A 25839-nucleotide genomic window follows, 5' to 3' on the forward strand; every position below is an offset into this window, starting at 1 on the left:
TAAGTCAGTGGCTTGACATACTGGAGGATACTTTCTTAGAAGTTAGATTTCTCACAAATATAGTGGTTTGTTACTGCATTCGGAGGCTTAAGTAAAGCGCTAGTATGGAATTAAACATGCGCAGGCTTGGTAGGTATCACACATTTTTGTCAAGTCCTTAAAATGTTTATTGTTCCTTGAACATTTCTGCACCAGAGTCTTACCTTGAGATGAATGTTTTCCATAGGCGGATTTGAGATTCCTAGGTAACTGCCCTCACTCCCACTGTGGGACACACTGATTGTCTTAAAAAAATAACTGCCAGAAATGCACTTTTTCCTGTCCTCTGTTTTGTCTTTAAATAGTTTGAAGTGGCCCAAAGAATAGGGTACTCAGACCTTTCAGGCCTTTCCCCATTGCCCCATCCACCCTCATCTTCCCCTGTGCCTTTCTACATTTTTCCTCCACGGAAAGCATTCATCTTAAGAGCGCAGTGCATAGATTAGTGTCCCATATGCTAAGGATGAATATGTAGCCATATGGAGGTCACTTTAAAAACCTTGGTTTTTAATTGTTTGTTTGTTTTTTTTTATAAACACCTGTATCTGACTCTTTTGAACCATGGGTGGATTAACATATCTTCATGCATTGCATTCAGTTTTTATGTTTTACTGTGATAGTTTATAAATACTGAAAATAAAATTAATTACTTCCTCAAGTCGTCTTTCAGTTCCTAGTGCTAAAAGGTTGTTGTATTCTCTCTCAAGGATCTGCCGTGCCTAGAGACACCAAAGTCAACAATTAAAATGATTGAAGAGGAATCAATGGCAATCACGAGTACAGATTAACCAGAAGCAGTGTGAGCGGACTTGCCTGGGTGTTTTGTGTTGGAATCTGTAATAATAAAGCTAAACTGCTGTAATCAAAGTTCTCATCCAGTGCTATAAGGGAGCCATGTACACCGCTTTCTAGAATATTGTTTGCGTATTCCCGTAGGCCGATCGCTTGTATCCAGCGGATGACGCGGTCGTTGCTCCACACCAGCACATCTGTAAGAACATGACACTGGGTCAGGGCCTGGTAACCGGTACCTTCCAAACTGTACAGCTGCATGCGTTCAAACTGGCTTAATTTCTGTGTGGGGAATGTCAGTAAACTCTTGCCACAGCTCTAATGGCTTCAGTAACTCCCAGTCAAAACCTGAGGTGTGGGAATAGCTTTGCAGTTTTAGCTGCCTTCCCTTAAATGGTTGTTAAATGGTTGTTCTGAATGGTTTCTAAAGAAAATTGTTTCCCAGGTGCCTCCAGAGGGCACCTCCAGAACACTGTTCCTCTCACCTCTTCTAAAGACCCATTGTCCATTTATCAGCGCTAAAGGAGCCCCTGTGGCTCACTTGATTGATCACCTCACTTTGAGACAGATGAACTTAGAGCAAGCAGGCCTGAGAAAGCATGGGGGTGTAATGGACACCCCCCAAACCCTTTCCAATTCTTAAGCAAGGTTTTACAGCTTTGTCGTGCAGGGGAGCAGCACAAATACCCATTCCTTGAGGTTTCATTTGAGAGTTTTGTATCAGACAAATGTGGGCTGGGCCTACACCTGCCCAAGCTGGAGGAGAGTTCACAGTGTTAGAGACTGGAACTATTTTTAGTTCTGAAAGCTGGTTTTAATGTCCAGGTCCATGGAAATTAGAAAGCTAAGGCAACAAAATGAACTGGGAAACCGTTTAAGAGGATTCTGCTGTGGTAAAAACAAGTACCCTGCCCTGTCCATTAGACTGAAAGAGAGTTACTCCCACTGCTTTTTGTACCCATGAGTGGGAAATACTGTGCTGCACTTTGTGTTGTGGAGTCGTGAGGGGTTTTCCTGAAGCCACAGATCAGCAGAGCTTTTCCCAGGAGCAGTGTTCTCCATCACATCTCAAACTTTGGTGTCAGGACGGGTCCAACCACAGCCTGGCATTGCTGAGCCCAACCCCTGCCTGGTTGTGTCATTAGGGTGCAGGCCGGAGGGTGATGTGTTGGTGGTCACCCTGCTCTCAGCTCTGCTGGAGCAACTATGAGATCCCAGACCAAATGCCAAAAACCTCATAATGAGAATCCAGCCACAGCCGCTTGGGCAGACCTGATGCCTCCAGTTCCAGGTCTTTGGCTTAGTGCATGCCATCACCTGCCCTGTGCAAAGACTTCTACCCTTCTGAATTCCCCCGAACACCTTTATTTTTCAGTTCTTCCAACAAGCGCTGCATTTGAAAGGTGCAAACTGCTGTCACTCTGAGAGCTGGCAATGCTTGAGGAATCAAAGCACTCACTTTCAGCACGGGAAGGCGGGGGAGCAACAACCCTAATTGCTACGTACAAAGGGAGCTGTGCCGTGAGGCTGCAACTGCTCCAGGGAGCTTTGTGCAGAAAAATACTTCTAAACCAGCTGCTAAATCCTCTAATGAGGCTGGTTCTGTTAGGAACTGCTCCGATATATATGAGTATTTTTCAAACTGCCTTGGTGGCCTCCCCCACAGCAATCTCTTTGTGGTGTCTGCTGTGAACTGGGACATCAAGGGCAAAGACTTGTCCAAGTGCTCAGGGTTAGGTGTCCCAGCGCTGCCCCACTCATCTCACTGACCTGAGGCTGTTTGGCCTTCTGCTTCTGAGACTTAAAGATGGATAGGATCCGTGCCCAGCATCTCATTTAGCAAAAGATGGACATCAAACCACTGTTCAGAACTGCAGCCCCAATTTAGCAAAGTATTACTGTGCCTAATTTAGGGAGAGGTCCTGTGTTCTGCCGACAGCTGGATTTGTGCAAGGTTTATTTAAAGCACATGCTTAAATGCTTTGCTAGGTGGCATGACAAGGGGGTTAATAGTGTGAAGCTTCAAAAGAAACATTCCCAGTATTCATTCCCAGGAACTATCACCTTTTATTTCATGCTGACTCATTTCTCTTCGCTTTTCCAGTTCTTTTCTATCATAATTCAATCTCTTTAAACACATGATTCCATATTGCAAGCTTGTTCTGTTATTTAAAGAGAAACATTTACAGAGTTAATAAGGAAAAATGTGAAGATGGGAACATATTTAGGATGTATTTCCTGCACATTACATGAGCTGTTTCGTAGGGCCCATGTAACAGGTCTTGAGAAAAAAGGGAGAGCAAAATCATTAAAAAAATTCCACAGACTTTAAAAGTGAAACGGACAAACCAAAATGAATGCGTTTGAATACATGTTGTAGCATAAGTAACCTGAAAGGTCAGGCCTTGGAAGACCAATTAAGTGTTTTGTCAAATCAGTCCTCAAAAAGAAGTGTCAGGCAGCAAATTTAACAAAATCCACTTCTTGTCACATAGACATCATTTCTCCTGAAGTCAAATGCCTTTATTTCCATATTTCCAATTTAGCTTCCTGACTACATCCCCAGATAACCCGAGCAACTGCCAATTTGCTCGTTCTATGAGCAGCTTTTATGTGCTGCACACAATAGCTTTTCATTATTACAAGGACTCAGGACTTCCAATCTTAGTCCAACATTTTCTGGTAATTTAAGGCCACTTAGTAGGTTAACTATTAGTTTTTCTGTTTTTAAAAACTTTGTTTATACATTAGTGGTTCTCTGCTTATTATGAAATTATATGTACCAGTATCTCAGTTACGAGAGAGCACTGTGATGCAGTTGCTGTTACTGAAGGAGTCAGTCTCTCTGCCCACATTTCTGACACTCGGCACAAACTCCTCCATGAGGTTTTCCAGGCCAGAACTACAAACAGCAAGCACTGTTGCTCTGAGCAGCACTGAGTGCTGCATCAGACACGAGAAGCCTTGCATGTGTAGACATACCGATGGAAGCTGTCCACCATTTTCAAGTGCACACGCAGATCTTTCTTCGTCAGATGATCCAGCATCCTCGCGTCGACCAGGCACTCCATGAAGTAACTGCGGTACTGAGGTAAGCCCAGGCTGGGCAGCCATTCGTTACCTATCCACTCATGGTTCATGTCACCATAGGCCAGGGTCTAAAGAAAAATCAGCAAGAAAGAAAAGACGGGGGAGTCATTTCCTTAAGTTTGTTCTGGGTTGCACCACAGACTGAAGACTATATCGACATACTCTGTTTGGTTCTAGCAAGACTTCTTAGCTTAGAAAATCAGTCTAAAGGAAAAACATGCATTATTTTCATTATTTTGACGTTTCATAATTTGGAGTTGTTGGCTACTCTGAAGTATTTGTTACTAATAGCAATATTTACCATTTTTAATCGTTTGCTATCTTTGCAAAATGTAAACGACTGTTAGAACATGAAGTAGTTTCCATTTTGTCTTTTAAATGCATGCCAATACATCACACAGTCAAAATGTGTTTGTTTCATGGTCTTATGGGCTGTTCATTCAACTTCTGGAATACGTATGCCAGGCAGATCCTGCATAATGCTTGGTAACACAAACATGGCTGCAGGGAACCAACTGAAGTTGATTTCATTTGTCAGCCAAGCTTACATGAGTGGTCTTCAGCAAAATACGATATTTTCAGCTGTGACTAGCTTAAACATAAGTGCCTTGTAAGCTTGCTCTTTAAAATGTGAGCAAGCCAGATTTCTCCTAGAAACGAGACATGAAGCTGCTATATTGTACAGCTGAGATTTCAAGAGGGTGAGGAAAAAGTATCTGAAACAAACACATGCATGTTGTACTATTTTTATATGGTTTGCATAATTAAGATGCAAAACAGATAAATTTTTCATCTTATTGTTGATTAATTTGGTAACATTACAACCTAACAGAAAAAACAACTCATAAATCACAAGATTCACACCTCCCTAAAGAGGATGGTGCTCGGTTCTAAGTGTTGTTTCCAAGTCTAACTGTCTTTCTTGGTTTGGTGTGTCTCCTCTCACTGTGGACAAACAGTTTACAGGGCAGGATAGATGTACTTTCTGTGGGGCAAAATACAGTGCCCCAACTCTCATTCTTGTGAGATTTTGAAGAGAAGAGGAATGTCATAATAAAGACAGTAAGACTGTGCGTGTGCATTTACTACACAGAGAAGGAAATTTAAGAATATAAATCTTTCATAGTCCAACTAACACAGAAAGCGTTGTTCCTAATTATACAAGAGTATTTGTAGATTGATATTTGGGAGTGATTTATACAGAGTTTATTAGAGTGCCTCTCATTCTTCTAAAAACAGATGGTGTAAGTTTAGAAATGTTGGATCTCAAATTCTTGGCATGTCTCATTGTCTATTCTCAAAACAGAGGAAAATCTTTTCTTGGTTTAGCTGGGAGATAGAAACTATCTCTAAAATGTAGCTGGCTAGGAATATATAGACTTTCTGTGTTCCTGAATGTGAATTTACCAAGCAAAAATCATGGTTGTAATTGGATGTGTGAGTATAAGGACGTGACCTAACATGCCTATAACATTGACCTTACTGGGGGCACTAAGGGACACGGCCCAGTGATGGTTGCTTGATGGTCAGCTTGATGGTTGGACAACTGCGAATGTCTTTTACAAACTAAATGATTCTTCTGTATGTGTCTGGATTCTGTGGCACTGCTAAGCATCCCTATCTGCTCTTATGAAAAATCCTGTCCCATTCTGTGTGTCCCCACCTGGATACTGCACAGGACCTGACTCAGAGCTGGGCTTGGGGCCTCCATATCACACTGTTTCATTTTTTATCAGATGCTATATCAGGTAAAACAACAACAAAAAAACCCTCTAACAAACCCACTACAGGTAAAGTTAGCTCTGTAGAGGGGAGTTTTAGGACATGTTGACTGAAACGAGCTCCCTCATCTCTAATTCCGAGACTCTGAGACACTGCCGTAAGTAAAGGGAGTAAGACTGCATATGTTCATGTGTATTTTATAATATATAAACTTTTTATAAGGGCACATAGCTACAGGACAAGGGGAAATGACTTGAAACTGGAACAGGGTAGATTTAGACTAGATATTAGGAAGAAATTCTTTACTGTGAGTGTGGTGAAACACTGGAAGAGGTTGCCCAGCGAGGCTGTGGATGCCCCTCCCTGGAAGCATTCAAGGCCAGGCTGGATGGGGCTGTGAGCAACCTGGTCTAGAGGGAGGTGTCCCTGCCTATAGCAGGGGGTTGGAACCAGGTGGTCTTAAAGGTCCCTTCCAACCCAAACCATTCTCTGATTCTATGACTCTATGATACTCAGAGAACAAAAATCCTCCAAGCTGAATGCAAGGACACAGCCTACTCTATTGAAATGATTGGTAAATGCTTTCTGCTAGCATTTGGAGTATCCCAAATGTCCTAATTCCAGAGAATATTTTGGGCTATCCAACTACCAGCATTCTGGGTAGCAAGACACTTGCCGCTATTTATTTGGATGATTTAATCCTTTATCATCCTTGGGATATTAACAAATCATATTAGTTATGGGCATGTAAAATAAAGGACTGTGTTGAGGCCCTTCAAATCATTATGTTGTATACCTCACAGCAATTCCTTTTAAGAAAAATATTTACATATGCATCTGTTTGTGCATTCCCTAGCAAATCTATCTGAAGAAGAATTTTTTTTTTTCATTGAAGAATAGAATGTGGAAATTACATTTCAGCCTTTGACATACTGTCACAATACCATTCTTCTCTTTGACTATTGACAATGTGTTAATTACATCATTGTTAACCTTACATTCAAAAAAAGTCATGCAAAAAGGTCATACCTGGGCCCAGCTGCCTTCTTCAGACTCTTTCTGTATTATCAGCAGGAAGCAATTAGTAAAGCAGGTAAAAAGACAATAAAAATGAGTTAAAAAGAAGATGTGGCTTTCATGCATATGACAATCTTACTATGAATGAAAACATATGTGTAGAATGTACTGTTAACATTTCTAAACTCAAGTTACTGCCACTGCCTTGGGATGAGCTGCCAGAAGGATTACAAAGATTAAAACCATATAATCTTAGCAGGGCAAATCTACCTGTGCTTAAGATATAAAATCTTTACAGTTTAGTGAAACTCTACAGCATTATCTCAAATACTTTCTATGGTTCACGATCAAAACACAAGCATTTCCTCTCCAAAACTGGGTGTTAGAAATGCCGTTATTTGTTTCTTGCTAGATCTTGCAACATTCACAATAAAATCTGTGTTCTTCTGAGTGGAACGATCAGTGCTTTTCACACAGCATTTTTATGGCAAAAATATATTGTTCTGGCTGACCACTTAAACAGGATGAACTCTACCTCTGGTCAGTTGAGTGTTGTTATGTTTATTTTTACCAACAGCACTAAAACTTCAGTGACTTCATTATTTCACTGAACGAAGTTTCACGTTGGCAGGAAAAAAGCAATGTAAAACTTCTATGTTTAGGTTCTCAGAATCTTTGTGATTACAACACCGTTTGAAATTTCTTTTGCTGAGAAACAACAGAATTGCTCTTTCTACTGGCATGCCTGGGAAGCAGCCTGCAGAAGCTGCTTTGAGTACTGCGGTAATGCTTACATGCAAAGGGAAGGACTAACCGTTTTGGCTGGAGCAGCAAGATTTTCCATTTCTTCGTGGGTCACCCAAACATTGCCTGAGGGCTATGAGCAGGGCCCACAGGGAGGCAGGAGGGATCCGCATTAGGTAAGCAGTGGTAAAGAAGAAAGGCAGCACCACTGTAAGTTAACAGCGTATAGCATCACCATCAGCACAACCATCATCTTGCCTCTACCGAGCTGCAGTTAGAGACAACTTGAGACAATTTGGTTTGTGTTTTTGTTAGAGGAGTCCGAACAGACGTGATAGAGTGTTTCAGCTAGCACTGATGGATGAGCACAGTCGCAAAGGAGAGAAGAATTATAGCTGCATTTCACACGCAAGTAGCAAATACAACCTCTAGGTCATGGATTTATCTGCAGGTAAGCTTCATTTCTCAAAGACTTTCCAGACTAAATATTCTGCACACATCACAAGCTCATATTGTAATCTAAATAATGATTGCTTCCCCCACATTTCTGTGAAACAAAAATGTCAAGAGAATACACTTGTGGGACTATTTTCCTCTTTGCATTGTTTTCATTTAGATTCTTACAAGGACAACGAGATGAGGCAGGAAAGGGGTGGGAAGCCTGCTGTGCACACAAGGTGGAATGTACTGTGCTTTCTTGGGGGCTGCAGTAAATCAACTCCTTTCCTGAGGAAGAGGGGAAGCAGAAAGACTTGGGATTCAGAAGTACACGATTGAGGGCAGTGCAGCATTTTGCTGCCAATTACATAAGGAGAAGTCAAGAGCAAATTATTCCCAAGCTACTGACTTGAATGTGCTGTTTTCTTATGTCCTAAGTGACGATTTTCTTGTGCTTTGAAAAAAAAATATATCTAAAATGGATTTTGATAGTAAATGTATTTTTAGTAATTCAACATTGTGTTGTGTCTACAATATACACCTGCATTAGAATTTGTGACATCACCATGGTTAGGTTTCTGTGGGGAGAAAGTATCAGATGGGGAACTATAATTTTTGAAAGCATCTTAGCAGTGCGAAGGTGAAAGGCCAACCAGTGGGAACATTCGGGTCCTTTTGCCCAGTTTCTCAACTGCTTACATAGCTCAATGGTTCTCGATAAATTGCTAAATCCCTCCAAGGTATCTCAATTCTAATTTCTACCAAAAGATGCTTCATGAATTCCATGAAGATTAGAGATTACAAAAGACAAGAATAATTATTAACACTATTAATATCATTAGAAGTCTGGGCTGCACTAGGTAAGCATTAGTCTTTGTCCTTCACTTCCATGCCATGTTTTCCATCTGATCAAACCTTACTTTTTAACTTGTTCAGGTGTTTTTTTGTTGTTTCAGCCTCCTTTGCCTCCTTTATAGCCATCACCATCAGCCTCTCATCATGTAACTCCCCTCTCATTACCGTGTTTCTTTTTCTCCTCCATCCATTTGGCCTGTTTTTCTCCATTTTCCATTAAAAAAAATGTCTTTTATCTACAGCACATACATTTTTGCTCTCCTCCAGTGTACTTTCAGGCTCTTTTTAATATATTCCCCTCTTTCCTTTCAGACTTATTTTGTCTCTACTTCTTTCCTTCCCATGTGTTCCACTTCTGCCTTTCATGTTCTACCCTCACACCTCTAATCACTGCTTCTCCTAAAAACGTGAGGAACCTTCAAGCAGCCAATTCAGACCATAAAACATTTGAAAGGGTACAAAAAGGGGAAAGGGAACAAGATTCAGAAGAGCCGTATTCCTGAACAACCCCTTCTCTCTCCTGCATTACACTACCCCACAAACAATAAAAAGGTAAACAACAAAAAAAGAGAAAGACAGTCTGATTTGCCTGGGATAGTTCTCCTGAAGGAACAGAAGGGCAAAACTACAGGCAAAATTACAAGTAAGGTAAATATATCAGTGATAAATAATCAAGTGAATGATGAACAAATACTTCTCCATAGGACAGTTCACACTGACTGGGAATTGTGGGTTACCAGAGTCACTCCGCTACTACCAAAGCCTTTCTGCAGCCTCCTGCAGAACGAAGTGGGAAAGAAGTTATCTGAACAGGACTCACTGTTCTAGATGTCGGAGGTGCCGATGGGCTTGTGAGTGATACCATCTCCTGGATTGCTAATCGGAGTTTTAGGCGATGAAGAGGATTGCTGATTCCAATTTCTCTTTGAATCTCGGTGTCAGACAAAGCAGACATGATGGCTCCACTCTTCACGTTGGCACGGCAGGCGGCCACATACCAAGCTGGCATTCCCAGCCAGAGCTGTTGAGACAAAGCAAAGGTTTGTTCCAAGCATTGCTTCGTTTTCCACATGAAATTAATCACTGAGGCGCATTTCAACCTGAATAAGCTTAGTAATACACACAAATGAGTATAATTATCATAGCCTTTATTCAAATGAAATTGTTTCAGAAGCAGTGAAATTGCCATGACTTCACAGGAACTCTTTATTGCTTCTATTGTAGCCAGAAATTTAAAGCAAAGCAATCCTTTGGATTATTTTTAGAGCTGCATTTCTTCATCATCTGGGCTACTTCCTTCCTGTGCCCTTAAGCAAATTGTGGCAAAGTCAGCATTATTGGTGGTTTTAGAGTCTTAGCATGCGCAGAAAACAAACTACTAGGAATCAATAAAGTCATTTTTATCATTTTGTCCTAAACTGGTTTTCATTCTTTTTCCATGTTAGTCCCTATGGTATACTTGTGGGGAACACTTTTATTATTCTCAGCTTGTATTTTCCTGATAGAAATAAGCACAGTACAGATAACCAACCTAGTGAGGACTGTGCTTACTACAAATCTAGGAACAAGCAGGTATGGTGCTATCCTGACTGGAAATACTGGTTAGAAGTTACAGCGAGATATGAGCACAACTACATCACCCTGGATTCAGAAGATATGTAATTGCCACTTTAGGTTTTGGTCAGCAGCAGCCCTGTGTTTCAAAGTGTCACGGCCTCCTGGTCCTTTCTTCTAAGAGGTACTCTCCATCTCTAGCAGTCTTTCTTGGGACTCCATACGAATTCTGCCAGGTCTTATTCCTCATTTTGTGCTCCCTCACTGATATGACTATCAGTATCTACACATCTTTGCTCCCAAAGGAGGTAATTCCATTGTAGGGCTACATACACACGGGAAGTTTTTGTCACGGCAAGAAATACATTATACTACACATTATGCCTATATAGCACATATAGGCAGCAAATGCCATAACCACTGAGATTCTGAGGATAGTACAATGGAAAACAAAGAACAACTTATCTAGGTACTTAACTCTAGGTGACATTTTGGATTTTTTAGAACATAGTTCTTGCCACTGGGATTGGGAAGCACGAAGTGTAATGTGAGATTTCTGCCAGGCAGCAAAACAGTGAATATTCTAGTCTGCACCTGGTCAATATGGTCTGATCTCAATTGAGTTGCGATGACGTAAAAAGCTTCTTGAAAATAAAAAACGAAAACAAGATTCACATAGATTCCTGTGTGTCTGGGTCTCAGTGTTCCTGCTCCGGCAAAGGGATTGGAATAGATGATCTTTAGAGGTCCCTTCCAATCCCTGGCATCCTGTGATTCTGTGATAAACAGTTGCACTTAAACAAGGACCCATGTGGAAACTACACATAGACCTAAAATATATTTAATACACTCATCTAATTTGACATTATTTGTTTGTCATATTTGCGCTTGAAAAACAGAGAAGTGTGAATGCTGGGAGTTATCCACTCTGCAGAAACAGATTCATGTGTTTGCTGCTCATTAGGTAAATTAGTTCTTTAACAAACAGCTGTCCCTATCAGAAAACGAAGGTGGATGAGAACAGTCCCTAAAAGGATACATTCACAGTGTGGGATTCACACATAGGCAATGAATCCACAGATCAAGACTGATACACTTTTCCAGCATTAGTTAAGAAAAGTCACAGTTCTTAAAATATATCTCAGCTATGTCTGTGCTACATACAAACGACCAGAATAAATGCTAATGCTCAGAAGTTGAGCCCTGAGAAGTTTGGACATATCACAGCTGCAATCACATCCACTACTTCAAATTGGCCCTTTGGCTCCTTTAATATTTATTTCATTTTGTATTCCCAGGGTCACACATTACATTTTCCCCAGGAGAGATGGAATGCACACAGTGTCTATCTGATGGCTGAATGCACTGACGCTCACTGAATAAATTCAACACTTCTGCCTCATATATTTTTATCATCAGGACACAGTTTGCATTGGATACTGCAACATAAACTTCCACATGGGCTTTCCTGTGCTACTCTCATCACGTTTCCCCAGAAATTCATAGATATCAATTTGTCTTTACAGCACCTCCCTGAAGCACGGGGAGGCATATCTTTTGCAGCTAAGAATCAAGGCAAAAAAATAATAATAATAAAAATAATAACAATCAGAACTTAAATTGCCAGAATTATTATCTCCACATTTTACATCACTGTGGAGGACATTAAGGGACAAACTGTTTTCAGTACTTGGAAATTCTTAGACCTTTGCATGTTCACTTTACCAGTAAATCACTATTTATTGTAATAGCGAATATTTCTGACTGATTCCAATCTGGCTACACAACTTTCATACTTCCCAGAAAAGTCATTTGGCAGCCAAATTAACAAATGTTCCTTGATAGCAGACTTTGTTTTTCTGGAAGAAAGATATCATCCCATTTTCCAAGGTCATGTCTGAACACTTGAACAGCCTTTCTGCAGTTTTCATTTCATTCTTTTTCATTAGGAACCTTCAAATAGAACGCGAAGTGGAAGTTTTGTAGATGTCAGCTTCTTTCATTCCACGTTCTTTACTTATTCCCTGAACATGCTTCTGTTAAAGCTTTGAAGCGGGGCTGTTTTTTCTAGTTGCAGGGAAGAATTCTGCAAATTATGTCTGATGATCAGACATGAGAATAGTTGAGAATACATAGAGACACTCGGTGCAGACAAAGAACAGATGCTACTGCTTTAGCCAACAAAGAGCTTGTATCTGCACAGAGGTGGTGCCATGTAGAAGTGATTGTCTATAATGTATAAGAACAGCGTGACATTCTGCCTTCTTGTTCCCTCAAGGTCTGGGTAGGTGTTTTTCGAGTAGTTCACCTAAAACTAAAATTGATTTTTGTCAAAATTGGTAGAGACTTCTGCCGAAGGAATTTCTCTGTATGTATTCCAAAATCCATTCAAAGAAACCCTTGAAATAAAGGATAGCCCTCAGCACCTTGACTGGATTTCAGAGATGAAGGAACTGCCTGTCACGGGGATTTCAACGTGCATCTCCCACATCTCAGGTGAAAGTGAATAAGAAACACTTTTTTCCTATTTAGATATTTAGATATGTAGGTAAAGAAGTGGCCCACCAATGTGAGTAACGCTTACTTCCAGCCAGGCGACCACCGTAGGCCCATCCCACTGGGCAAAAGGCAAACCCTTTCTCCGAGCTTCTTCCAGAAGTTCATGTCTAAAAATGAATCAAAAGCTGTTAAATATGCAGAACTGTGTATAAAGACAATACAGATGCAACTGTGCCTCATTGTTACGGGTAGCAACAGTGAAGCACAATGACAGGCATAGAAAAGGCACAGAATTTGCAATGAACATTGTAACTCCTTCTCTTGTTTGAACTCTATTACTCTATTGCTAACTCTTTTTTTCTTTTCCTTAGTGAATTTTGATGTCCTTTGGTGCATTTTGACACCTAACATACAACAAGTTTCTATGCATACTGACCTGAAGCAATGAAGAATTGGGGTAATCTCTATAGAAGGACCACCCAGACGACTGAAGACACTGAGAAACTGGGGAAGTTCTGGGATTCCTCCTGAGCCTAGTTTAGCTGTGGTCTGGTCATTACTCAGAATGTCCCCAGATGGCCAGCTTTCAGACTCTAGCTAAGACTGGATGTAATGCAGCAGGATCTGTGGGTTCTTTGTGTTTGAAACACTAAACCTTGTTGGACTGGCCATGCACAATTTGGTGGCCTCTGGAATACAAGAATGGAACGGAATGGAATACAATGTTCTGCATCTTAAATAAGCCATCCATGGTTAATAAAGAGTTGGTTAAATATTTCGTAGTTGCACATTATTAGTTTTTGTGTTGTTTACATACAAAGACAATCCATGTGCTTTACTGAGATACACATTTTTACGATTATAGAATTTGCTTTCTCAGTTTTATACATACGTATGGATTTACTCTCACAGAATAGAACAGATACAAATCCAACTGCTGCCTCTGCAGCTTCTCTGGACTGCAATCAGTGTGTATAAAAAACTGTGGCAAAAGTACCAGTCTCAAAGCTTAAAATACACTTCTAATATAGTAGTGTTAAGTATTCTGTAAAGTATAGGTCTGTTGGCTACACTATCAGGAAAATGCTCTATATTCAGTGTGTTCAACCATTTGACCAGGTGTCTAACTCAGTACTGCTGTATTAGGTAGCACGAATAAAGGCCCTCTGTGATGGTGGCATAGCAGAAGTGGTCCTTCTAAAGTTGTTTTTTTTTTCCCCTGATATTTAACAACATATTTTCAGCAGCCTCCTACTGAGCGAAACACAAAAGAATGCTCTCAGCAACAAGCTCTAGTGAAAACTGAATTAGATAGGGACTATGCTAATGGAGTATTAAAATTTGCTTACATTCCCACCCAACAAGGAAATCTTGGAATTACAGCTCCAATTTTGCTTTGTCCTCTGTTTTTACTACAGCCTTTGTGGTTCAGTTATCCCTTGGCAATTCTTCACTGCCTAAGCAGCCTTTCAAGTATATGTACTGCAAAATCATAGCAGATAAAAGCAATTGAGTGATCTTACAAGGAGTGTTGCTTTGGGGATTTTTGCACTGCTCAGGGGCCAGATTGAGACAATTTGGCTTTAGTAAAAACATGGAACTCAAACAGCAATTCTGCAAACGTGTTTAAATCCCTCACTCTGAGCATTAATAGAAAGACAGTTGCTTTAGTTCCTGTGTTACTGCTGTGGTAATGTACAATACTACAGATTCTTGACAGCTTTACTGAAGCTTATCTAGCTTCTCCTCCTACACATCTTTTGCAGCATAGTTCTTTAGCTGATCCACTGCCACTTGGCTGTCCAAAGACACTGAAGAGCTACCCTTGCTTCCTATGACAGCACAATCCTCAGTAAGATGAGAAAGACTTGCTACCTGGCACACAAATGTCACATTATCTTCAGTAGTTGGAGCGTCCCATATTCCCAGGAAGACCAGTAGTGTGGGCCAATAGAGGCATATACTCACAGCTTAGGAAAGCAGAGCTGAGGCATGGCCACTGTCAGCAGACAACCACATCTCAGATATCCATAGATGGGGAATGTGGGTTCAGCTTTCCCTCAGACATAGCTTTACTGGGTGCTTGCAATCTAGCCTGGCCATCCCTACAATGCCCTGAGGGGATGGCAGACCTCTTGGGGCCAGCAGGGTTGACAGCAGGCATAGCTGTCCTCAGGGAGAGCCAAGTCTTTGATGCTACCCCCTCCTCATCTGTCTGGGTTCAGTATCCCAGGGCAAAACACAGAACCTGCAAAATCCCACAGGACTTTCTCCTTCTCTAAAGCCAGCACAAGCCCAGGGTGCAGCTCCTTCTCTCTGGCCTAAAGTCTCTTGGAAGCACCACTATCAGAGGAACCTGATTATAGATTTTTCCTTATCTGAGGTTTTTCTCTTTACCCATTACAACTGAAAGAGCTGGGATGACTATCACAATAAATAAATAAGATGAAAATTATGATTTTGAGGGCCACTGGCCACTTGTTTGTGACAGCCTTCTGCTCAGAGCAGGAAAGCAGTGGTATATAGCCTCCAAGGAAATGGGGTTCAGGAAGAACTTGTGGCCTATTTCTTCAATTTGGTGTTAAATCCCTATGTGGCCTTAGGAACCAAGGTGCTGCAGAAGGTGTCTTGTCACGTCAAGTTCTCATGTCCATAAAAAAAGTCATTTTCTTTATATTGGAACTATAATGTATTTCTAGGGAGCTCCCTGTGACTTTGCAGCATCTGAGTTGGCCTGAAGCTTGTTTTGTATGCCAAGCACTACTCAAATACACCCTTCATGAGTAGGAAAGCACTTCTACTTCAGAGGCAGTCTGGCTCACTCAGCCAAAGGAAAATATAGCTGCAGTTATTGATTTTGCCTGAAGAAAATGGGACCAGGCCAGAAATAAGATGCTCTCTATGCTATAGCTAAAGACTACGGTATGATAAACACATAATTCAAAGGGTTTTGGGTTGTAGAAGAGAAGAGCTTTGGTTTGAAAATATATCTAGTGTAAAGCTGAAATTCTCTACTCAGCCATGCACAGGGAATACAGTCACCATAATGCCTGAGCCTAACTTATTTATGTGGAATACTATTTATTTCCCTTGAAAATAATTTTATGCTTCAAACTTGCATTTCCTTACCTAGAATATTTCATTTAAATGCCTCTCCAATATTAAAGATCATTTAAATTATATTTTACTCTTTTAAAAACAGTATGCTTGGACTACTTGTTCATATAAATCAGGAGTTCTTCATCACCTGTACTTACAATTTCCAAACCATAACTAGGAGTTTCCAGCTCTCGACTAAGAGAGATATTCTTTAGTTATCAGTCATAGCAAATTGTCGTTGGATATGAAGTAACATTGGAAGTTCTTGGAACTCAGTTCTACCAAATTAAGTTGCAAATTGCATGTAGGAAAAAAACATGTATTGCTTTGACCAATAGTACAAATCATAAGAAAAATGAATTGGGTAATCTGCCTATTTTAGAACAGAATCTGAGTATTTTAGAACAGACAGAATGAAATGAAGTGCTTTCAGGATAGTCACTGGCTTCTTGAGCCAAAAAAGAGAAGGTATCCAGATATGACTGTGGCAACTGTAGTGCTATTCTCCTTACAAAACCTGACAATTGATCACAGGAGGAGGATAAATAACCTACATAAGCTTGTCACTCCCCCTTCCTTTCACTAAAAATATAAAGATTAGAGACAGTGAATAGCATGGTACAGTTTCTCTAATTTTGAAGATGTTTCGCAGGGGAATGTAGGGATATTCTTCTAAGACTGATGGTAAAGTATTACATCTTACAGTGTGTCCATTTTGCATTGGTAAGGAGGTAAGGAATTAAAATGCAATTATTTCCATGCACATTTAGTTTCTTGGCAACGTATGAAAACAAGCTGATAAGGGAGAATTGACATTAATTAAGCATTACTAGAAATGGTATTATTTTGCAGATAAGGCTTTAAACCACTTACTTTTACTGGAATGAATTCCAAATTAATACCATATTTTTCAAGATAACATTATTATTGTTCAAGAATAAAATCCTTTTCCATTGTGGAAGTAACTGCAATATGCTACATAAAATAATGCCAGGTTTTGCAAAGTAAGGAAATTACATGAACATTGACTGTTCAGCATTTTCCCAAAATTGGACAGATGTTTACATTCATCTGTTTTTTGAGAGTGCCTCACAACATTGTCCGTTCTCTCTCTTTTTCTCTTGTTTTTATTTTCCCAAGCCAGAAAAGAAAAATGCCACATTGTGTTGCAGAGGTGTGTGGCAGACAAGTGGATTTGCTTCCTAAGCACTGACTTAATTCTCTCCAGAATTACTTCATAATACTTTTGTGTTGACCCATTTTCTTTAGCATCATTCTTATGAGCACCAGGTACAACTACATACCACAGCTGAACGCATAACTGTTTTATGACATGAGGACTATGAATGCTACAACATCACTCCGGACATGAAGGATACATGGAAGCAGAGAAGGGAAAAATGCTAAGACCAAAATTATATTATTCTTGAAATTTTTATTTCTCATCTATTCTTCCAGTACACAGGGGTAATTTTAGTTCTGTATCAGAAGCCCTCACCAACTCATCACATGAAACTCAAGGAACTTTATTAAAAATAAGAGTGTTCTTCAAATAGAGTTTGTGTGGGAAGTTAAGCAAATCTTGATTTAAAGCATGTCATTCAATGACATTCAATTTTCTTCATGAAGATGGAGCTTCTCACCATGAGGCAAAACAAGAAATAACAGCCTAAAATTTCAGGCATGTATAATCCAAACACTCCACATAGTACACAAACTAAATCCTAACACTGTCATGAAGAAACGTGAATATAAAAAGTATTTCAACACAGATCTTTTTATTTCTACAAATAATAGCACTTACTGTGATAGTTCTAGTAGGTTCACAAGAAGAGTCTTCAGCGATATTATATTATGCATATTATAATGACTCAGTTAAAATGTAAGCATAAATGTGAGATAAATTGAAAATGAGGCACAGTGAAATCAAGACCAAATAATGATAGTAAAATAGAAAAGATAGTAAAATAGAATACTAGAAATAGAAGCAGAATTTATCTAGAAATTTTGGCCAATGGGTGATTTGGATCCTACAAAATGACTTTTACTCATAAAACATTTTCTCAAAAAGACCACAGGTGAAAGAGTTTGCCTCGCAGACTCTCTTATTATTGTTATTATTGCTACCATCAGTGTTATTATTATCAAAAATACTAAAATGTTTAGTTTACAACCAAATATCACACAACTGTTTTCTAGAAGAGAAATGCAAACTAGATATATTGTTTGCCTGAGTAATCCTATAATTTCAAGGTAAGATTAAACACATCTGTCTCTCATCTGTACAGCATTGCCAAAGCTAATCTACTCACATTCAAGAAACCAAAATTTAGGACAGAAGATTTCTAATGAATTGATGATTTAGATTTTATCTTTTGTACTGCCTTTTCCTAAATATTTGTAAGAGAAAAGAATCATGAGGGTAGGGTCATCAGATGACAAAATAAGCTGGTTGAGTTTAGCTGCGTTTATATAAATTAATAATTGCATTAAATGTCCAAGGCAAATAAGTTTTTTATCTACTTATTTCCTGCAGGGCTACAAACATTTTGAAACAATGAAGTAGGAAAAAAAAAAGACTCGGACTTGATATTGCTATATAATACTGATTTAATTTAATCTGAAAGGACGCATCTGACTTCTAAAGACTACAGTTGTTAAAAGCTGAGTAAAATTTTGATGCAACTTTGGCTGTCAGGGAACCTGACTTTTAAATCATTTGAATTCCTTGTTCTTTCTCATTCTTCCTCCTTTGTGATATTGTGTATAATAGACAGACAAAACAATGGGCAAAATTCAATTTCCATCTTTACAAAAGTTTTTGTATCCACTTTTAAGGAGTTTTCAGCAAAGAATGACTGAGAGATGAAAACAGGCCTGAATCAAGAAGTAATTAACAAATAAAAGGTTTTAAATCTAAAAAATGAAGAAATTCAATTTTAAGTTTAGCACAATACAATACAGATTAGGAAAGCAGATTTAATTCTTATTGTTCCATATATATGTACATAAGTCTATGCAAGCTAAAGGGCGACATTCTTTAACTGAAGACATACGTTAAGCTAAGGGATACATATTCAGGAATGCCTAACATAGGCCCTAACAAATTAGACCTTCAGAGAGTGACTATGAAAAAAGAAAGAAAACACTTGTGAAATACAAAGACTTGCACAATATATAACCTTGCAATCTTGTATGTAGTGCACTAAATTAGAGATGCCTGGAATTCCCACGTTGATTAAATCTTATCAGATCTAATTTTACAAAGCCATTTCATAATCATACATTCAAAATTAATGTGGTAAGCCCTGCTCTCTTCAAGCTTTTCTGTCTTTCCAGCCTTCAGAAAGTTATAGCTCAAACATTCTTTGAATGCAATACATTTTCTCCCTAAGCTCTGCAAGTAATTTAAGAAGAAATAACATTTGTATGGTAGATAAAAGAGGGGTTAGAAATTTTAAACTTGATATCAGGATAACAACAACAACAAAAAACCCTTAAAAATAAACTGGTGAAAAAGAAAGTAAAGGTATATGCACAACTGAGATATTACTATACTGCTATATAGCATGAGGGCTCAAAAAGGAGAAAAGAGTGTATTCTGAATTACTTAAGTGTTTGGGAGTTTTGAGTCCTCTGGGATTTAGTTTAGCAAAATATATGAATAAATGTCTTTGGTATTCTAAGCCTTCTTTGTTGTGATTTTTCCACTGACTTAAACTTTAAATGTCTTTATGATTCTGGTCTTGAGACCACCCAAAATGTGTTTAAAAACCTTTACAGCAGTTACCTACAAATAGTTTCTTCATTATGTTAAGCCTTGCAGGAGCAAGTCCTAAATTTCTGTTTACTTTCAACAGTTTGAAAAGTTTCATTTGGATCATTTTTCTGCATGAGATTGTTCTGTAGGAGTAGCAGAAGAAAAATAAAACAAAAGAAAGAAGGAAAAAGAAAAAAGAAGATAAAAAGAAGAAGAAATAAGAACAAAATATAGAATACGAACATGGTGCTGAAAATAAATATGTTCAGCAGCCATGATTTTTTAACTTACCCAGATATGCTTTTCATGAGATGAAGAGAGATGAATGGAAAAAAAAAAAAGTACACAAATGTTAATGAATATATAGTAGTTCATACAGAAATCATATGATAGAGAAAATAATAGCATTATTATAATTACCAAAATCTTTCTAAATGGTCTCTGAGTATTTTAAAAAATTTATGTGTTCTTTTGAAGAACAGATGCATTTTTCAAAATGAGATTTTTATTAAACTGATGTTGGTTATTCATTAGGTATCAACTCAGCAAAGTGCATCTACAAAACAGATTTGTACCAAAGATCTGTAAATATGGTTAATGTGGAATAGATTTTCAACTCAAAGTATGCTGCTCGGTTTTTAATAATTTCATTCTTTTTGTGTAACATGAAAAAATTTGAAAATCTTGAACCTGTGGATATAAGCAAACCACCTCAGAGACACAGTAAAACTAAGAGTAGTCTATGAACTAAGGTTTACTCTCCTACATTTACATTATTAATATTTCAGCAAAATGTTTTGAAGCAATGATAAATGACCAAGACTTGAGATTTTTTTTTAATAGGCAGAAAATTTCATATACACAGATAACTAGCAACTGTAATTAAGCAGTATGTCAATTTGAGCAGTCATGCTAATGCTAGACTAGCAGTAATACTGGTTTGAGTGTTTTTCCCTCTAAGTAACCTATTTTTGCCAATATAATTGATAATAGTACCTGTATGAGAAACCAGGATGCCATCATTGATAATAAAATTTCTTCAACATCCTCTAATTGTCATCATAAAAAGAAAATTATATGCCTGAATGAAATCCAGATATCTCAGAATTACATTATATTTCTATTAACTGATGATTTACAGAGATATAAAAGGGTTTGGCAGGTACAGCTATAGAAGAAAACTTTGAAGTGAAATGCCTGCGCTCTGATTAATTACAAAGATGTTGTATTCATTTCAGTCAGCTTAGGAGGGGGTTGGTTCCAAGATCTTGAATTTTTTTTTCTGTGTTTGTGTGTGAGAAGCAGAAAAGCTGTGAGAGAGAAGAAAAAATGCAATGCAGAAAAGTAAATGAAAACAAATGACAAAGTCACACAAAGAAAGTTTAAGAAAGGAAAATTAAGAAATGGGAGGACAGTGAAGGTATGGAATATAAATAAAGGACTAGAAAACTAGTCAAGCAATTACCAAATGTGATGGAGGGACCATTAAGTTTGAATATTCATCCTCATGATTTTGGATCAAAATCTCCATCATCCTTATTTTCTACTGAGAAAGAAGTACTGATTGACTTGAACTCTTTTGCCTTTCATTTTGGACCTTCCAGAGTCTATCAAACCATTCCTACATCTTCCTCTGAATACTCCTTTGGATATGGGTAGAGAGTGATAAAAAAGTTTAATCAGAATGTGATCAATTTCTTGGCAGCTTTAGTCAGTTGGAAGTTATCAGCTGCCTTGGGTAACTTAAGAGACCTGAAGACTATCTTCCCCATTACAGCAGAGGATCAAGGATCATCTTTTTGTTTCCTGAGCATCTTGTCCAGACAAAAATGAAATGCTAGAGAAAAAATGGATCTTTAAATTTGAACTTTCACTTTTTCATAAGACAACCACTTCGCTACCATTTTACTGAATGAAGATAACAATTTCCCTTAGATGTAGACTAAAGACGTGTAGATTTTTTTTTTCTCTGCTGCTGTATTTAATAGATCATTCCCTTAAACAGTTATTTGGAAGCGCTATTTGCATCTGCAGGAGATCAGAGTTTAGGGAACAGCTGCATGTTTGCAAGTAGATGCTTATATTTTTCAAGAAGTCTCAAATTGCAGTTGATATGCCTGTGTCAATAAGGCAGGGAATAGGGCTTTGTCAGATTTGGTGTGAATTAAAAATGTAAATAGTTGAAATAAATTGTGTGGAGAAAAGAATAAAAAACACTTGACAAAGGATAACAATATTATTTTAAAAATTCACTTTCCTTTTAAAATGAGTTCAATATAGGTATTATTTATAACGTTCTTTCAGACACAATGCAGTGTTTCAGTTTCATCTTTATAGTAATATGAGTAAGATTTAATAATCCTCTACGCTCATAACGCTAACTAGGAAGGAATTCCCCAAATATAGTACCTCATTTAATAGAAAGATACAATTGCAATATTGTGAAAGCTTTCACTGGCTATTTCAAAGAATTTTTCATTCAAGTAAGGAGTAAAAATATGTTTGGCAAAAAAAAAAAAAAGAAAAAGAAATTAAAAAATACGTATTTATATATATCTGAAGGACTAGAACCCAATCCAGCCATGGCAAAACCATGGTAGCTACAACGTACAATCTTTCATTTCATCAGAATGCTGAATATCTGTCCCTCCTCCACTGGAATGGGAAAACAGAAAATAAAAGGTACTGAACAGAGTATTGTTTGCTGGAAAGGGAGAAAGTACTAAAAAGCCATCTGAAAACCAACTATATCAGGTAATTTCTGATTGATAGGGAGGGAAGGAAGAAATTTAATGCTACATTTGAACTTTTCTAAAGATTCTGTAAGCAAAAAATAGGGAAAAAAAGGCATTAGATTAAAAATATCCTTAAAAGTTATCATTGGAAAATAAATCATATACGTTTAGGATATAATGCTATTTAATAAGCATTATGTTTTCAGGAACATTAGATGGATGGCATGGAAACGGACCTTAATTAATTCAATTGGATTCATTTTTTTTAAATGTGTGCAATTAAGAAAGTCATTGGAAACAGTCATTTGTATACTGCAGAGGACAGATATTACTTGTATTAAAAAACGCATTATATCAAGTTCTAATTCCAGTTGCACATATTAGACCTAATTAAAGTGGCATTGTGTGGATTAAAAAGAATCTAAATGATGACTACAGTGTTTCAAACTTGTATTTCATTAAAAGGCCTACCTTCACATATTTTCAAGTAGGTTACTGATGGGTTCAATTTTCCATAGGCAAATCTAAGTCCCAATATTCTATCTTATCAATCTTATTGCTCGTGCATTCAGTATTTTTAAAAAACATTTTAAAATGAAAACCATCACAAGGAAGGACTTAAGCAGTGTTAGGAATTTATGCAATTTATCAAGTGAATTCATCAGAATTTATCAACCCTGATTCTAGCTAGAAAGGAACTGATGCTCTTCTATTAATATGGAATATAGTGGTGCTTGATATGTTCATTACTGTAGTCAGGTGAGACTTAGCTGCATTGCAGTTGTTTCAGGTTAATTAGAAGGCCATGCATACAATAGACTTTATTTTACACAGTAGCTGTACATATAAGAATTATTGAGGTCTTGATTGTACAGGGCTTCATTCATGAATATATGTATGCATGTGTTCTGGCATATCAAGGGTTTTCTGTAGCCTGACTGAAGTTAGGAACTTCCATCTTGCAAACACAACCTTTACCTGTGGAGTAAATTTCCCCAAATTTGGTTCATAGGAAAATTTTCTTTTTTGTTTTGTTTTTCCTTGGAAGATACAGATCTTACATCTTAAGCTTGTCTTGGAGATGTGGAATTAAAGGATTTATGTTATTACACTGACAAAAGAAATAAAAAGTAAATTAAGAGATTCTTATCCAGAGTCGAATCAAACAAATACCAGAAGAAAAACTAAAGTTGAACGCTCTTCTCTTGACTCATTCTAACATGGCCAGATGGTGTGGTCATGTCATGACACAGTGAGTGAATTCACTGCAGCTACAAAGTAAGTAATCATTGTTATACTAACATTTATATTAATACATTTGGAAATTTAGCTGCTTTTGAGCTGGAATCCTGTCAGTATGACCCAGCTAATGGCTAGCTGACTAGCACATAACTGTTCTTCACAAACATAATTTATATATAGGATTTTGGATAAATGGGAAAGTGATGGCATAGACAAATTTCTAACTATACTAACAGCATGCACAAGGTCAAATCTATTTGGCAATCTAGGTCTATGTAGCATCTGAATCTCTCTCAAACTTTGCCTTATGTTGGCCCTTTGCAAAGGATGATGAGGATGGGCCCCTCACTGTAAGAAAGACATTGAGGCCCTGAAGCGTGTCCAGAGAAGGGCAACAAAGCAGGTCAGGGGTCTGGAGCACGGGCCTTAGGAGGAGTGGCTGAAGGAGCTGAGATTGTTCAGTCTAGAGAAGAGGAGGCTCAGGGGAGACCTTATTGCTCTCTATAACTACCTGAAGGGAGGTTGTGGTGAGCTGGGGGTCAGCCTCTTCTCTCGGGTGACTAGTGATAGGACTAGAGGGAATGGCTTCAAACTGCACCAGGGAAGGCTCAGGCTGGACGTTAGGAAATACTACTTCTGTGAAAGGGTGGTCAGGCACTGGAATGGGCTGCCTAGAGAGGTGGTGGAGTCACTGACCCTGGTGGTGTTCAAAGAATGTTTGGATGTTGTGTTGAGGGATATGGTTTAGTGAGAACCATTGGTGAAGGGTGAATGGATGGACTGGATGATCCTGTGGGTCATTTCCAACCCTTGTGATTCTATGATTCTATGAAATAAACGTAGCCTTCCTTCAATGCTGAGAGCCAGGTTGGCTAGAAGTACAAGCTTACAAGTAATATTTTCAAAAATGTAATAATCATTTCAAATTTGATGATGTAATGATTTCCAGGCAAACCTGTATCTAAGCATGGATGCCTTTTATTTTCAGGTCAGGTGGTTTTATTGATGTTTTAAATTTTAAAATGTTCATTTCCAAGCTTCCTTATTTCTCATTTCTAAGAAACACTGTACTCTGGAGTACATGTGAAACACCAGCAATAAATGACCAATCACACAAACTTTTTTGAAATATAAAAAGATACGCTGCATATTATTGCAGATCAGATCAAACACTTGAAAAGGATTTGAATTACTGGCACTTTGCAATTTGGAAGACAAAGCAGAACCCATTCAAACTTCTGTGCTACCTAAGACTTACAAAGTTTAATATTAGCTAGATTTATCATGTATTTCAGGTCTGAGAGAAAACATTTATGGATGACTGAAGCAACTTAAGCTCTTCTTTTCAGATTACTTGAGGAATATGATGGGGTTTAATTTAAAAGAAATTCTATACAGCTTCCTTAATTTGTCCTTGATGCTTTAGGAGAAAGACTTGTTACAGATACATTTACTGCAATATGCAAATGTTGATTCAAGAGAGATTTTTGTTTGAGGTTTTTAAATTTAGCATATCACTGAAACAAACTGATGATTACATTTTAATGAAGTAGTCAATTGAAAGTGAAAGAAATGTAACATCTTAATAACATCTTCTAAGGAAGAAACGAGAAAACTAAAATTTAGGTTAATTACACCATTATCACTGGAGAGGGATTTGGTCTCTGGAAATATCATACTATCTCAGGAAACTTTTCCAAGTATTAATCAGGAATCTAACTGATGCATACGAATCAATCTAAAATAGTATTAATACACTACAGTGTTTTTAATCCCATGAAGCCAATGCAGGGTCAATATATGTGTTTGTTGTTCCAGGAGCAGGTGGTCAGGATACCTGGGGGTCGTTAGCAACCACTAGCTGCAGCAAATTACTGATTGAAACACCATGCTTCTTCATCCTTTAATTAAGGGACATACTTACTGAATTAATGATAGAGTTGAATACATTCAACTCTATCATTTTTCACTTGGGAGGTTATTTAAGACAAAATAAATACTGTGATTAATATTTTAACAGGAACAACATCTATCTAATTTTTAATTTATTAACTCAAACCTAACTTTAAAATCTGGTGAATTAAACCTTACATGAGTTTTATGAAGCTACTGAGTACTTTGAGGCCATTCTATTTGCAGTGATGAGTCCTAACTTTGGTTTCACATCATGGGCAGAATCCTACCTTTCCTACACCTATGGGTTCTACCACCAAATTGAAAGAGAAGTTGACTGAGCTGTTAACACAAATGAAA

At 38.0% G+C, this 25839-nt stretch overlaps 1 protein-coding gene across 21 annotated transcripts in view; it reads right to left on the bottom strand.

Moving 5' to 3' along the window:
- Positions 1–25839, bottom strand: part of PPFIA2 (PTPRF interacting protein alpha 2) — a 301624-nt gene that overhangs the window by 7168 nt on the left and 268617 nt on the right. For 10 of the 21 annotated variants that reach the window (XM_040667631.2, XM_040667577.2, XM_040667595.2 and 7 more), the window contains 9 exons: positions 19901–19909; positions 12836–12917; positions 9518–9718; positions 7475–7537; positions 6673–6702; positions 3814–3989; positions 2896–2993; positions 853–1028; positions 690–758 (listed from right to left, as the gene is read on the bottom strand). In XM_040667631.2, the coding sequence (XP_040523565.1) occupies positions 690–758; positions 853–1028; positions 2896–2993; positions 3814–3989; positions 6673–6702; positions 7475–7537; positions 9518–9718; positions 12836–12917; positions 19901–19909 (904 nt within the window). The remainder of the gene's footprint in view (positions 1–689; positions 759–852; positions 1029–2895; positions 2994–3813; positions 3990–6672; positions 6703–7474; positions 7538–9517; positions 9719–12835; positions 12918–19900; positions 19910–25839) is intronic. The other 11 variants (XM_040667691.2, XM_040667674.2, XM_040667610.2 and 8 more) reach the window with 5 other exon arrangements.

This window comes from Gallus gallus, chromosome 1 (genome assembly GCF_016699485.2).
Source record: "Gallus gallus isolate bGalGal1 chromosome 1, bGalGal1.mat.broiler.GRCg7b, whole genome shotgun sequence".
Taxonomy (NCBI): domain Eukaryota; kingdom Metazoa; phylum Chordata; class Aves; order Galliformes; family Phasianidae; genus Gallus; species Gallus gallus.